At 40.7% G+C, this 15685-nt stretch overlaps 2 protein-coding genes across 4 annotated transcripts in view; one reads left to right on the forward strand and one right to left on the reverse strand.

Moving 5' to 3' along the window:
- Nucleotides 1-3638, forward strand: part of mctp2b (multiple C2 domains, transmembrane 2b) — a 43549-nt gene extending 39911 nt beyond the window's left edge. For all 3 annotated transcript variants that reach the window (XM_049600302.1, XM_049600310.1, XM_049600317.1), the window contains 4 exons: nt 594-703; nt 989-1098; nt 1625-1722; nt 2764-3638. In XM_049600302.1, the coding sequence (XP_049456259.1) occupies nt 594-703; nt 989-1098; nt 1625-1722; nt 2764-2811 (366 nt within the window). In that variant the 3' untranslated portion in view covers nt 2812-3638. The remainder of the gene's footprint in view (nt 1-593; nt 704-988; nt 1099-1624; nt 1723-2763) is intronic.
- A 4824-nt stretch (nt 3639-8462) lies between these two features.
- On the reverse strand, nt 8463-9248 carry LOC125902834 (high choriolytic enzyme 2-like). The gene has a single exon (XM_049599469.1). The coding sequence runs from the start codon at nt 9246-9248 to the stop codon at nt 8463-8465; it is 786 nt and encodes a 261-aa protein (XP_049455426.1).
- Nucleotides 9249-15685: the final 6437 nt, after the last annotated feature.

Raw genomic sequence — 15685 nt, forward strand, 5'->3', positions numbered from 1 at the left:
AATAATACTTTAACCTTTTTTATTTTCAGCAGTTTACTTCTTTTTCTTTAGCCTTTCTTTAACCAGGAAACATTTTGTGATATATATAATCTAATTTAGAAAGTCAGGGTGAAACTGTTTACACAAAACCACATCATAACACATACACACATACAGCTCAATAAACAATGGCCAAAATATCTTTGTAAAACACTTTAATGTAAATTAACAAATTACAAATTATTTGGTTTTTTTTAATTGTTTGTGCTTGTATTGGAGTTTCACCTCCTTTTCAGCCATGGATTTAATCAGTGTTATTTGATGCTGATAGTAATTTCAGGAGTAATTTAATGAGCTGCATGTCTGACAGTCTGTCACTATGTATTATAGCAAACACCTCTTTCAACCAGCACAAACTTTTTGTTTGATTCACGAAGGCAGTCTTTTCTTTTATAAGTGTGCACTTGTGTTGAAATTCTAATATAATTAGCTGCTGAAAATGATCCATTTTCCTCTCAATTAAATTCCGCACTAGTACAAACTGTCATGAGTTAACACACCCTTCTGAACCGTATGAAGACTTTGTGTCTTGTTTGTTCTGTTTTCTGCTGTAGGAGTCGGAGAGAAAAGGGCTGATGGAGAAAATCCACATGGTCCAAGACATCATCATCACCCTTCAGAACCTGTTGGAGGAGATCGCCTGTTTTGGGGAGAGGATTAAAAAGTAAGAACTGAAGATCCATTGTCAATTACAGCTCAGTATGTTTGTATTTCAGCCAGAGGCATCTCAAATGTGTATGATTGCAGTATGAAATGGATGAGACTGTCATGAAATATCCGAAATTCTCTTGTCCCGTAATTAACCAGTAAAAAAAAAAAATCTGCATTAGAGTGGCCTCACATACATTTTCATTACCTCAACAAGCACTGTATTTTATGACCTGTCAGTGAATTAATCTGATGCATTCTTCCTCGATACTTACTGATATTTATGATCTTAACTTGGCAGCACTTTCAACTGGTCAGTGCCGTTCCTGTCTGGCCTGGCATTCCTGATCTTTGTCATCGCAACCATCCTTACATACTACATCCCAATACGCTATGTGGTTTTAATATGGGGTGAGTCTCAAGCACTGTGTTGATTGTTTACTGTTTGTTTACTGTGTCATCTGTTTTGTGTTGATGCCTGTTTGCCTTTATTTTAGCTGAGTACCGAACTAGTCTTAATTTGCCATGATAGTAAAAATTCTCCTTCCTCTTTCCTTTTATTTTCATTTATTTCCATTTGATCTTTCTATTATTCATAAGATTTACAAGGTTGCAGGAGTATTTGCTTTTTATATTTTCTGGCTGCTGAGAGTTCTTCCCCATTATCTTTTTAACATTAATGTGCTGTATGAATTGAAGCGTATCCTATTGTTAAAAAGTCAAGGTTATTGTCTGAATGACTAGAGTGTACAACACTGCAAGTCTTCCAGCCAATAAAGTGAAAGTAAAAGAAGAAAAAGCCACATACTGTTGTACTCGCAGCAATAGTTCTTGGACAACGAGAATCTCCTCTGCAGGTATTTGTTTGTGTGGAAACAAAGAGCGCAGCCACAAGAGACTAGTGTTAATGATATGTTGGTGTGAATTTCTGTTTTAGGTATCAATAAATTCACCAAGAAATTACGGAACCCGTACAGCATTGACAACAATGAAGTGCTTGATTTCCTGTCGAGGGTGCCTTCAGATGTGCAGAAGGTAAGCCCCGCTGGATCAGCCGGCCAGGAAGCCCAAAATCCCAGAGCCCGCTTGCTTTGCATTTTACTACAACAACTCCCAGGCATTCTTCCCTCTTGTCTGTATAATTAGCTTCATCTGTATAATTATGAAGCCCTGTATAATTTCTGTTGTGTTTTGGTCATGATACATCCCTGGTGGAGGTCTGCTGTTTAGCTGCTTTGCAGGGCAGGCTGTTCCCAGGCTGAGATAGGAGACGCTGCTGCTGCTGGTGTCTCCTGCATGAACCCCCCGACCTCAGCAAGAGCAAAACATCAGTCTGAACACATACATCAACCAAAAAGAAACAAAATAAGTTTGAGCTAGGGCTGGGCGACACAATGTTTTTGAGTTGACTTTTGGTGCTTTCACCAAATATTTACACGTTGAGATTTATGATAAGTTATCATCAGTAATGTGAATAACATGACAAACATTACTATCATTTTAATAGAAAAAAAAAATACTTGTGATAATACTCTTTTGACAAAAGTTACAAGGGTTGCAGTATTTTGCAGTGATGGCCCCAAATGGCTACCTTATGTCTTTAAACCAGACACCTTTAAAAGGTTAAGCTTTTCACAAGAAAACTACTGGCTTCGCTCTTTTTTCCCCGTCTCTCCTCTTCCATGTGTGTCCCCTTTCCTTCCTTTATTTCCTCTCTGTCTTCTCTGTTTTTACCCACCGTATCTCTCTTTCTCTGTCCTTTTGTCTCTAAGCTGTTTGACCCCATTTGCCTCCTCCCTCTCCTTCTGCGATGCCCCTGGGCCTCTGGGTTTAGTGACGGTGACTCTCCCTAGTTTCTCAGCTGACCACTGCTGTTTTGTCTGTACCACAACCACAGTCAACCTGCTTAGTCGCTGTAGTCCTTGGTCATACGCTTCATCTGTGAAAATGTTTATTTTGAATGGTGGTCTCATAAAAGCACTACGAGATGGACAAAGCGTAATGTGTCAGTGGTGAAAGGTCTAATAGCTTCACATGTATGTTTCTCTGACACTAATGTGACTCTTTTTCCTGCAGGTTCAGTACAGTGAGATGAGAGGCAGCAAGAAGAAGAAACTCTTGTAGGCTTCCTACTTAGAAACTGTTTCCAGAGGAAATGCTTGTCTCGGGGTGCGTGGTAGGTTTGAATCTTAAGTTGCTGTGGTGATTCACAGCTCAGCACCGCTCACATCAACCAGCACCTTTCAACCAAAGATGTCCATACTGAGGACCCCGCACTGGAGGAGTTTGTGAAATTATTTCCAGTGATTGGAGGTGTTTTATTGTATATACAGTTTATTCTTTAAGATTATCAATCAGAAGCTGTTTTGTTTTATATTTCCTGGCTGCTGGTTGTGTCCTAAAACCAGCTGAGATGTCACTTTGTATTATATTGAATGTATATGCTTGGTTTGTAATATTTGTGTGTATATTTTTACATAATTTACATTGATAGATGTGCAGACTCCAAAATGGATTATAAACCATTTGAAAAAAATAACAAAATTGTTGCTGGGATGACAGTAAAGTGCATCAGTCAGAAGACATTATAAGACACTTTTTCAAAATTGAGCCTCTTGTATGTCCACATACAGCAACATAAGTAAGTAGCAAATATTCTGCATCATATCACTTTGTTTCTTACATTTAAGATATACAGTGATGTTCATACAATATTGACTGATTTTACTTCAACATGTGGACTTATTTTTATATGCAAATATGAGTGCCTGCATTATGTGTTTATTCATCCTACATAGAGGTTGCCCTGTACTCTGTTATGTTTTACTCTTTGCTTGTGAATGGGATGGGGCCAGATCTGTACACACTTTATTTATTAATGACAATCAATGATGAAGACTTTGTGTCTCATTTCTAACAGCAATAAATGCACACAATCACAGTTTAGTATATATTCTGCCTCTCTGTCTCAGCTCTGTGCTGCATCTCTTTGAATTCCCCTGCATTCATCCTCTCCGTGCTCCCGTGCTGCAGGATTGTGGGCGTCTAACAGCACAGTTTGCAAGCCCCCCTCTCTTCATTAGGCTTTCATGAAGCAAGGCGAAGCTGTGCGAGACCTCACCGGCACCCGGGCTCCCCGCTGTGTTGATGGCCCTTGGGCGTCGCCATGAGCAGGAGGACCTCCGCGACCTCCTCTCAGCTGCTGTGACGGGATGCCTGCAGCCAGCATCCTATCAAGCACAGCAGCCACACAAACCTCTGGTACTGGGCTGCACGCCGCTCAGGAGCAGGAGGAGGATTTTAAAACCAGCCACAAGCAACAACAGCCGCACCAATTTAGGGATTGGAGAATTGGAATAGCTAAGATGTTGGCGTTCAGAGTAATACCCCGGGATTTATGGCTTTTAAGTCAGAGCGCGTGGGCTCGAAGTCAGCAGCCTCTTAAATGAGAAATGAGTCAAATTAGAGGAAAAGTGCTTTAATGAAATACACTAAGAAATCCCATAATTTTGGTGTCAAATGCTAAACAACTGTGTTGCATCTGAAAGTATTTGATGATTGATCAGATTAGATACTTCAGATGTCGGCATTTAGAGTGTAATTGATGTCTGTTAACACTGGATTGTTTGAGAAATAACAATAACACCTCCTCTAAAGAAGTAATCTATAACTGCTCCATACAACATACACATCATATCCTACACAATGCTGCGCCATAGGAAATAATTTGATGATTTGTCCAATTGTCTTGAGGACAGAGGGTGTGGAGAATGTGGCAGATGATGACCTGTATATCTCTTCATCTAGTTATAATGTTGACTTAGGTATTCAATATTAATAACCCGCTGTCAAGGACACTGGAAGGACATCTCAATTTGACACTTATAGGCTCAGCATGAATATGTATAGGCAGCGAGACGCTTCAAAATTACCAAGTAAAATCACGGTTCACACGTGGGGACTAATGTGATGTGGCACACGCATTCTGATGAGCCACAAATACAGCGGCTGATCGGTCTCAAAAGACTTGTTATAACTCAATATCAGACCTGAGAACACTCAGCTGTGTCTGACTCAGTGTGTGTGTGTCTGTGTGTCTGTGTGTCTGTGTGTCTGTGTGTGTGCAGTCAGAGGCACTGCATATAAAGCTTTGTAGAGGGTGTGAATGTCTATTATTGTACATTAACAGTCTTTACTAATGCATTAATAACTATGTCCAGCATGGACCATTTGTGTGTGTGGAGACGGCATGAAGGGGTCTAATGGGCAATACAGTGTTTTAACTGGTTCCCACCATCAAATAATTCCACTGAGCAACAGCAACTGACAGCAAGCCTGGTTGGTTGGTTTGTGGCTCATTTTGTCTCTATTTCTGTAACACTACACCCTCACACTCTCATGTTGTTGTATTGCCATTAAATTCTAATTATGATTATAATTTTCTTGAGCATCTGAAAAAGAATCATATCTGTTTATTTTATTTGTCATTTCATCACTCAAATTAAAGGAATGCTTCACACACAAATGATCATTTGTGTATCAGTTATTCACACCATGTTCCACTGAATTCGTGAAGAAAACCTTGTTTTTCTCGCCTGCCTCTACTGTGAATGAAGAATCCAAAAACAAAGAAACGTCATGATGAATTAAAGTAAATGGGGGCCACTTTTAACAACAGCAAATCATCTGTTTACAAACACTCACACAACTCGTACAGTATAATCCAAGTCTTGTTTATCCAGCCCCTCGTTTGTGGGAGTGTTTTAATTACAGTAGTAAGGTTTTAGGGAAAATGCATGTGTCTGAATGTGTTACTGAGCATACAACTGGAGACTTGGATTGTACTGCAGAAGTTGTGTGACAGTTTGTAAATGAATGTTTTGATATAGTTCTGCTGTTGTTAAAGAATTTTTGGATTCTTCGTTCACCAGGGAGACGTGCCAGAAAAACAGTTTTCCTCACAAATTTTAGGTAACTCAGGGTGAGTAATTGATATACATTGATCATTTTGTCAGTGAAATATTACTTTGAGAGATGTATAATTATCACAAAATTGCTCTGACAATAAGAAATCATTATTATTATCACTGCTGTTGATCGTTTGCTAGCAACTATTAATCTGCTGATGGGTTTGTAAAGTAGGGCTTTTTAAACTGCTGGGTTGGAATTGGCAAGAAACTGAATAAGTAAGAAATAAGTAGGTAAGATCAGTATGTAAAATTCATTGTCTCAAATGTGTTCAACCATTTTGTATTAAGTTTCTTTCTTTTTTTAATGTTTGGCTTATCACGGTTGTTTTATCCTCATTCAACAATCATTACTCTCAGTAATGAGCTTGATTTTGGCCATGTGGACAGCTCACATGCCCCCCACCACTCCCCGTAGTGTTAACAATCCTTGAGGGAGTCTGGGTCCAGGTAAATCACAGGCGGAGTGTGTACTAGCTGAGCTGCTGCCCAGAGGCTGTGGGGCGACGGTGTCGTCCCGGAGCAGGCCAACATCAAAGCCTTTGATCCAGAAGAGCCTGAGGCTACCAACAGCCGACAGCTCTGATTGACAGAGGAGATGCAAAATGATTTTATGACAGAGACCAACATGCTGATATTAAGTTGGCCTTTTGTTCGTACTTTGTCTTTGTATCTGTTTTGTTTCAGACAGTTCTTAAATAGTACCCATTTTTATCAACGATCTTTTCCTCAAAATTGTGTTCGGATCACACAGTGCCAGGTGTAAATGAATAGAAGGTTCACAGAGATACACAGTGTGTATTGACTTACTTAGTAAAAGTCTGTACGGGGCAACAGACCTCAAACTGCCCTCCAAGAAACTGCAACAATCACAGTCATATTTTTGTGTTTATTGCCATTTTTAAATCTTTTGAAGGGTTTGTTTTTTTCTAAAGTGTTTGCTCTTTTCAACAGGCGAGATCCACTGATCTGCAGGATGTGTGTGATTCACCCATTCTTCTGTGTAACTATTTAAATTAATTACATGTTCCTACTGAGGATGCAGACCTTCAAAAACTGTTTTTATACATAGTTATATGTTTTTCGAAAGCAGCTGGGCACAGTTTGTAGCAAACACTACTCAAACAGGCGTAAATATAGTCCATTTGTTGGGGAATATTTTCAACTATGGACAAATGAGTGTATGCATTGCTCCTGCGGTGTAGTCCCTTATTCACTTTTCAATTTTCGGTTAAATTAAATAAATAAATCTATATACACACACTCAATTTCAGTGACTTGTCAATTTTTTTTTTCTTTCAGTTTGGTGAAGTTTTTAAGCTACCCCTCTGAATGGCCTAACACTGTAGAAATAAACTCTTTGTTTCAACTTAAAAAAGTTAGTGTCCGGACTGCCTTAAAAATTGAAGTCAACTGAATTTTAAAAGACAAGTTGAATCAGTAAGAAATAAACTCAACTTGTCTCAAATTAAGTCAACTTCAAATTTTAAAGCAGCCCCAACAAGTATTTTAAGTTAAAACAAATAGTTTCTCTTTACAGTGAAGCTGGAAACTTCAACTATTCATAATATTTGTACCTCTCTATGTAATTCTTAATTAGGCCTACTTTTAGCTAACTGTTACAACCATTTATCCATTACATTTAGCTATTTAAATCTATTAATTTATCAGTTACTAGTTTTACCACGCTATTAGGCTACTACCATTTATCCATGAATTTGCGATATAGCCTACAGTATTTTCAAATATTTATCCTTTACAAGTAACAGCTAGCTGTTTGACCAATTTATCAATTATCTATTTATTTATCTATTTATTCCAACCATTTATCCATTACTTTTAGCAAGATAGTTAAATCTTTTTCCATTACTAGTTTTAGCTAGCTCCTGGACTACTACCATTTACTTGTGAATTTTAGATAAATATGCAAATCAGTACTAATTACTATTTGAACAATTCATCAATTACTTTAGCTAGCAGTTACAAACCATTTATCCATTAATATGAGCTATCCATTTTAGTCTTTATCCATTACTAGTTTTAGCTGGCTAGTACAACCATTTATCCATTACTTTCAGCTTAGCCTACTGTTTTAACTTTCTGCATGCTTGCTATAATTTTCACACATTCTTAACTGCAACACATAGGCATAGGTGTTGTAGTGGACACTATGTGCTGATATATTTATATTTTCTATGTAGGCCTCATCATTGTTTCTATTTTGTCAGATCATTTGAGCCACTCTCAGTCTTTTCACCTACCTCCTGGCAACAGCAGAGGTACCTCAGATCCTGTTTGGGAATCACTGATGTAGCATTCACAGCAGCAGGACAAGTGGGACTGAGTTAAAATAAACCACAGTGTCCATGCTCATGGTAATGAAGGAAGGATAACTATGGAGGTTTATGACAGAGTGGAATGAGCTACATAAGGCTTTGGATACACAGACAACACTTGTTGGTAGGATCAATTCATTGTTGGTTTTGGTCTTTTCATGGGATTTGTTGACAACAAGAAAAATATATAATAGAAGCTGACTAATCCTTTAAATGAAAACCTGGTGAGATTAGATGGTGGATGTTTCAAGTTTGCAATTTTGCTAGTGTATATGTGAGCTTAGTTTCCTGAGTAGAAATAGATAAATGATACATGAAACAAAAATTGAATGTTAGCTTTAATTTTATTAAGTACGGTATCAGACACTTCACAGATTCATGACTAAATCTGAGATTTTGCTGTCTGCTCCTGAAAGAATATTCTAAGACAAACTTGTTTTCAGAAATGACAACTTTGATCAGTACATTGTTATTAGCAGCTATAGAGTGCATTGATCCTTGCGATGTCCCAGTAGGACAGGCCCTGCCTCTGGCCGATCTGGACGTTGGGGTCGGGGATGGGGGTGATGGTGTCCTTCCCGTACTGGATGGTGAAGGCTGTTCTTCCATAGTGCATGATGGAGGAGTAGTCGTAGGGAGTGTTCAGGTTGTTGGTGGCCTGCTTGTAGAAGTTGTAGGCCATCTGCGGGTTGATGTTCTCCCAGTTGATCCTGACGTAGTAGTCGCGGTCGCTCCTGGTCTGTTCGTGCTGGAAGCCCAGAGCGTGGTTGATCTCGTGCTGGATGATGCCGTGGTAGAGGCAGCCCTGCTTGTTGAGAGAGAGCACCTGTTTGCCTCCTGCTCTGCCCAGAGCGGAGAAACATCCGGCTTTGTTCTCAATGCTGATGTAGTCGTACTCGCTCTGACGGGGGACGAAGCGGAGGCAGGTGCTGCTGTGGAAGGCATTCATGGCGTAGTCGATCTTCTGCCTCTCCCAGCTGCTGAACTCACTGCTCACGGTGAAGGGGATCATCACCATGCCGTTGGAGGCTTTCTTCCACAGGCAGCTATTGTACCAGCACGTCATGGCATTTCTGGTTGTGGGAAGCAGCAGGTCTCCTTCCAGCAGCATCTCATTGGTGCCGTTGTTGGTGGTCAGAATCCTGGTGGTGATGTCCACGGTGTCTGGGACTTCTTCTTCTCCTCCTTCCTGCTGGAGAGGAAGTGCCTGAGAGAGGCCAAGCAGCAGCAGCAGCAGCAGGCTGGCAGAGAGAGTCATCTTCAGGGTCGGTCTGGAGGCTGTGGAGCTTCTGTGGAGAGCTGCTGTGGAGAGACTCCTTGAAGGTTGATGTCTGACTCAGTTCAGTCCAGGGTCTTTATACTCTCCTCTACAGGTGTGTCTGCAGGAGGATTATGGGTTGGGGTCTACACTGCTAGGCCTGAACAAACCTCTGAAGGGAGGACTCCACAGACAAACCTACTTTTTAAACATAGCATTTAATCCCTCAAAAGTTTGTGTCCATTTTGTCCCCTCTGCGTACCACATGGCTCCTTAGCCACACCAAGCTTAGCTGGTTTTATTTTTCTTTGGTTTAACAAATGGCTTTTTAGCAACCTTTACCAAAGTATATATGTTCAAATTAAACATGTGTGACCCAAATACAGTTTCTTCACTCTCTGATGACCTGCGTAATTGAAATCCCCTGTGCGCCTCTTATGACAAGCTGTTAAAGTTGTAGCAAAAGCTGCGTGTCCCTCTGTGAGGATGATAGACAGCCTATTGGAACTCTTGCATATGTAGAAGATGGTAATAGGCTCCTGTGGGACATGTTGCTGTGGCCGTGCCCGAGACAGCTCTCTAGTCAAAAAAAAAAGAATACTAAATTGTATGAAACAGTCGAACCTATTGTACAAAACCATCATGGCTGCCCCTCCATCAGGGAAGTAACATCTGTTTACTGATGCACACATGCTAATTTATTATGCACTTTCACTGAATTAGTTTGAAGCAACTTTAGCACTTTTTCTACTTTTCTGTATATTTTCTTTATTCTGAAATTAATGGGCAAGGTTACATACATGGTTTTCATATCAGCCCAGCTATTGAAAACAGTTTTATTGTATAATACATGTTAAAAATCAATGAGGGATGGTAGTTTATTTGTGTTTAACATTATCGCAGGATGCAATATATCCTCCTGTCTCATGAAAATATGGACTCTAATTTGTTCAATTTAATTATCACATATAAACCGACTACACCTCCCTTGAATCCTGGCCTCATATAAAGTGTAAAGATGAATTGTGAAAAGAATGTGTGTTTTCTCTCAAACCCCCCCCCCCCCAATCTCATCAGCCACCGTGATTAAGGTTTGGCATTGGGGATTGTGCTGTCTTTTTGGAGAGATATTTCAGCTGCATTTCTGACACTCTGAAAGGAGAGGAAGATAAAGGAGGCGTCGGGGAAAAAACTCCTTCCCGTTGTGTGAGTCCTAGAGAGGGCCTTGAACCCTGCCATTCACGCCTTTCTCTCCATCAGCTGAGTCTAATTGCCAGAGAGGACAGGAGACCCCAGGCCCGATCGTTCCTTATCCTCTTTAGCGCTTTCAGGCGAGTGAAAGGCGAGCTTCTGCTTTTGATCTTTTCTCTGATTCGCTTTTTCTTCTCTGTCATCCCTACCATCCTCTCCTCAGGAGTGACACCAGCTCCTTTCACTGCCTGCCCCCGTCTCCATCTGCCCAAAATAATGACCAAGGCCCAGGCATTATTAAACAGAGGTGGAGAAGGGAGGTCAGCACTGGGAGAGGGAGAGGGAGGTCTGGATGGGGACTCCAAACTCGTCTAAGGAGGGGTGCCCCTATTCCAAATCTACTCCGTAGCCTCTCTGTGTTCCCCTAGATTCATCCCTTACAGTTTTCATGGCCGTAGCCAGGAGAAAGCCCATTCTTTAACAGACTACGGACGTGAAGGCTCGTCCTTTCCCAGAGGCGCTGCTACAATAAGACCCCGGGCTGCTTGAGACAATGGGGCCTGTGTGATCTCTCAGCCAGACTCGGGATGAGACGATGCCTTGCTTGCCAGTCCCATGGGAGGGTAGACCCAGTGGTCATTGTTGACAGCTAATGGACAGCATCTTTCCACTGGCAGGCCCCCCTGCAGACTGTGTCATTTTAGGTTGCTTAATAACAACACTCAGGCTGGAGCGACTGAGGAATTCTATCAAGACCAGCAGTTTGTTTGCAGATGAAAATCATTCCCCTCACAAATCTCAAAAGCTAACACTGGGGGGTTATTGGATGAATGCAGCCGGCGAGCAAAGACAGCATTCAGCCGGGGAAATTCAATATAACTTATGAAAAGGGAAACTGGTCATATGTCTGAAAAGCCCAGAATTAGAATCTCTTCATCCAGTGGGAACAAAAAATTACAGGCATTTGTTTTTCTTAAACCAGTGCAGAGACATATTGATCGCTAAGAATAGCGCTGTACATGCTGAAGGTGCAGGACAATGCAAGACTTCATGGAGGAAAAGACGTATCACATATACGGCAGTTTAAAATGGAGACCTTGAGTTTGGCGTGAGTCCGATCAGTGTTAGAGATTCTGGAAGAGCCGTCGTCTCTCTGATGGCTCCCTCTGGGTTCCCATAGTGATGAAGTACAGGCTGTTGCAGTGAATGTATACTATACTGTATAGACACATTTCATGTTGTTAAGATTTATATGTATGAGCACTCTAACAGTACAAGTGCACTTATGATGATATTAAAGCCGTTGTGAGGAATGCACACAGTGGTGTGGATAGTGTTGTCCTTGCTGTGCTTTTCAGACTGTTCGTCATTAACACTGAGGGGCTGTGAGCTGAAAAGGACATATAACAAGTCTGAAGGGCAAATACGTGGCTTTGTTTCCATTATACATGGCCAAATTCCCAATAAAACAGAAAACATCCAACTTTTTGCAATCAGCATCGGCATTATACATCATATCATTTGTTAACTTGTTGCTCGAAGCTTCCGTTGTAACATTGTAAGATGATAGCCAATAACGTGTGCAGTGATCAGACTAAATGACTGTTTTCATCCTCTGCATGAAATCACCAGGCATGCTCTTTGATTTTCCCCATCTCTGCTCTGAGCAGAAAATCTGGTCTGTAAACAATTTTACATCTGTTGCTATATCGATTTTGCTTTGTCACACTGGTGGTCTAAAAGTAAGCCATATTTTCTCAAAATGCATGTAAAACTCCATAAAATCATTCTTACAAATCCTCTTCTCTTGTTTATGCCTTGTATAGCATCATATTAAATGCCTGCAGACGCCAGAATCTCTTGTTCTTTGGCCCTTAACTCTCAAATCAAATTATTTTTCATTTTTAGGACCAGTGAAAAATCAGAAATGCACATTTCATTTAATTATATACAAAACTGTTATTTAGAGTACACAGCCAGCCTTGTTAGTTTGTACTGAAGCACAGTCATGTTCTGAGTGGAATGTAGCATGCTAACATGCAAGCCAGACAGTCTAAATGTTCTGATGTATAGCATGTATAAAGTTTAACATATTCAGCATCTGAGCTGAGTGTGTTAGCATGGCTGGCACTAAAGCTAATAATGGCACAAAATGACGAGTTGGAGGATCAGCAAAGTTATTACCATTTATCATGAGTGGGGCGTGCATGTGTGTTCCAGACAGCGTTGCCAGATGGGAAACTATGATACCAGAGGCTTATAATTATAGTATCTTGAAAATTATTGTGTGCAAGTCATAACACAGCAATTAATAGTCGTAAATGTGTAATTTTACAAAACACATATTTAAACAACTTTTTGATGCACCGACAAATCTACCCACATTGTTTTTTCAAAGCAAGAAAATATAGCTATGATGCGTGGAAAGTAGTATCTATAAGAACATAAGTCTATCAGTCTGACAATTTTTGTGAAGCCTACTAATACAAAATATAATTACATGACTGGAAGCCTGCTCGTACTCTGCATGAAAACAGTGAAGGCCATAAGACAAGCTAATTTGATAAATAACTGGGCTTACTGGTGCATTCATAACAATTCAACTCGTAGCGTACCTTAATGAGGGAGTTCAAGCTCCACAACGACAGCTGTGCTTGCGAGTAGACCAAGTATGATTTGCTGGAAAGAAGTCACATGACAAGGGATGCGCAAACACAGATGTAGGAACTGTATTAAAATGAGACAATGCAGACTAAAACCAGTCACTATGATAATTAGAAGCATCACAGTATGGTCAAATTATCATACTTCATGGCACTTTTTGGCATTACTGATAGTACATTGTACAGAGGGCAAAATAATTATACACATATAATGATTATTGTACTTTTGGCAACACTGGATCCAGATTTCACGGCAAAACATCCAACAGTTGTTGAGACATTTCACACAAAACCAAAAGTATTATCCTCTTGGTGGCAGTAGAGGAAAAGTCTGAGGTTCACCAGGTTATTAGTTATTAGGATTCATCCTCTGGGGACCATCAATGTTGTAACAAAATGTCATTGAATAGTTGTAGAGATATTTCAGTTTGACTGACAGACCAACTTTGCCGTCCACTGGGTAACACTGTTGTAATGCAGCAAAAAAACATTTAAGAAAGAATTCTGTGGAAGTGCTTTTAAAAGTAGATTTTTATTTCTATCATATTGCACACCTGAAAAAAGAAATGGATGGATGGGTGGGAAGGAGCATGATTAAGTTAAAGGTCCCTAATTTAAACACATCACAGCTATGTAGTCGATAACACTTTAGCCGACTAAACCACAGGGATGCCCCTCTGGAAATATCTCTCAGAAATGTCTCTGAGTTGAAAAAGAGAGCAGTCTTATCAAAATGACTGTGGAGTGCTGGAGGCAGGGAAGTGTTTATTTCATGTGCTGCCTGTTGGAGAGGGAAAACTTAGTTGTATTTTTCTTTTTGTGTTTTTGTTTTCCCCTTTTATTTTTTTTTTAATGTGAGGTAGCGAGCGGCTCAGGCCAGAGTGTGATGGATCCTGGAGTGTTGGAGGAGGAGAGGAGAGGAGAGGGAGGGAGGAAAAGGGCAGAGTGTTAGGTCAGGCTGATAGAGATGTCAGCACTGCTTCAGTAATCTTGTGACGCCTAAGAGAGCGGCAAAAAAAAAAAAAAAAACAGGGAGGGAGCGGGACGGCTGAAAGACCGGCGGCTTGGTGACAGCAGAAGCAGAGACCACCCCAACAACAGCAGCAGGGGATGCTAGGAGGGGGAGGGAGGGCTGGGGTTGGAGGGTGGAGGGTGCAGCAGGAGGGGTGTGGGGGGAGTGTGAGGAGTGAAGCCGGAGGGGGAAGCTGATCTTCAGTTACACATTATGGCTGATAGTTAACCCTCCTCCTCGCAGCAGTGTGTTAGAAAGAGAGAGTGCTGAGCCAGTTATCAACGCAGTGGAGGATTTAAGCCTTGTCTACCTCATTTAACATCTCCAACAGGCTGGAGTTATTTGTTGTGCTGCCAAATGTAATGTACCTAATGTGAGACACTGGTTCACATGCCGGGAGGGATGCCACAGGAGACCCTTTAAAATAAGTGAAAATGGATTAATATGTAATAATAATGGAACTTAAATTTGAATTTGAATACATTTTATCAGGTTTTTATACAGCACATTTATACACATGCTTACGCACATTGTCTTACTCCCTGCTCTCCCCTGATACACACACACACACACACACACACACACACACAGAGTACCTATGTTGCCTATGTCATCTTACAGACATTAAATCTACAAACTGAAACAATGCCATGTTGTGTATCAGGCCGTAAAAGTGGGGCTTCTGGAGTCTGGCGTCCTCTTTAATGGCTGACCCAGTAATGAAATGTGATTCAGGTGGTAGATGGATATCTGCATTGAAATATCCCTCCCTGCTCACTGGCTGCAGCCCAGACGTCGCCTTCTGCTCACTCCTGCTGTAAAGTGTGATTTGCGGTGTTTGGCCTTTTGTCTGGGACAATTATGCTCACCATTAACAAGCTTTCTTCTGTTATTGTTCATATCAATTAGAGGTGGACAGTAATTCGAGCTGATGGTGGAGATGGTGCTAAGAGATTTAGTGGTGATATTGTGGGCTGTATGGAGGGTGATTAATGCCACAAAGGAGGAGAATTTGGAAACCACTGAGCTTTGTTCTCTCATTTTTGTTTTAAGTTTTTTTTCAGCTATTTTGTGGCAGCATGTAGAGTGCAGCAACATTTATCTGTATGTTCTTCCTCACTTAGGCCAGACTGTGTCAAAGCGAGAGTTCCTCATTTATTTCAATGACACTAACGCACTGGCACACAAGGACACTGTTAACAATTCTTACAGTTGACCCTGGCTAACCTTTTGTTGCGGAGCTATACAGTGTCATCTGCTAACATGCTGCATGGACCAGTCAAACACATGCAAGCCCTATTCCTGCTAGATAACTTGTAACTTGAACAGGGTACTTCTGTTTATCTAGTGATCATAGAGATGGATGATAGCACAATCCCATGCTTGTGAAAATACTTCCTCATAGTATTATTAAGGACTGTGAAGTGTTTTGGTGTCTGATAACACCTCAAAGTCATGAATGTATTCCACTGACTGGACTTCCTGGATTGAGAGCACAGATTTAGTTTCAGAAGTGGGAACTGAAACAATGAACTCAGTAGCACCTTAACCAAAATATTTAAACAAATGGA

Source organism: Epinephelus fuscoguttatus, linkage group LG2, assembly GCF_011397635.1.
Source record: "Epinephelus fuscoguttatus linkage group LG2, E.fuscoguttatus.final_Chr_v1".
NCBI classification, from domain to species: Eukaryota; Metazoa; Chordata; class Actinopteri; order Perciformes; family Serranidae; genus Epinephelus; species Epinephelus fuscoguttatus.

What these genes read in the sequence shown, in the direction of transcription:
- LOC125902834 (XM_049599469.1), bottom strand. Translation starts at nt 9,248, where the DNA reads ATGACTCTCTCTGCCAGCCTGCTGCTGCTGCTGCTGCTTGGCCTCTCT.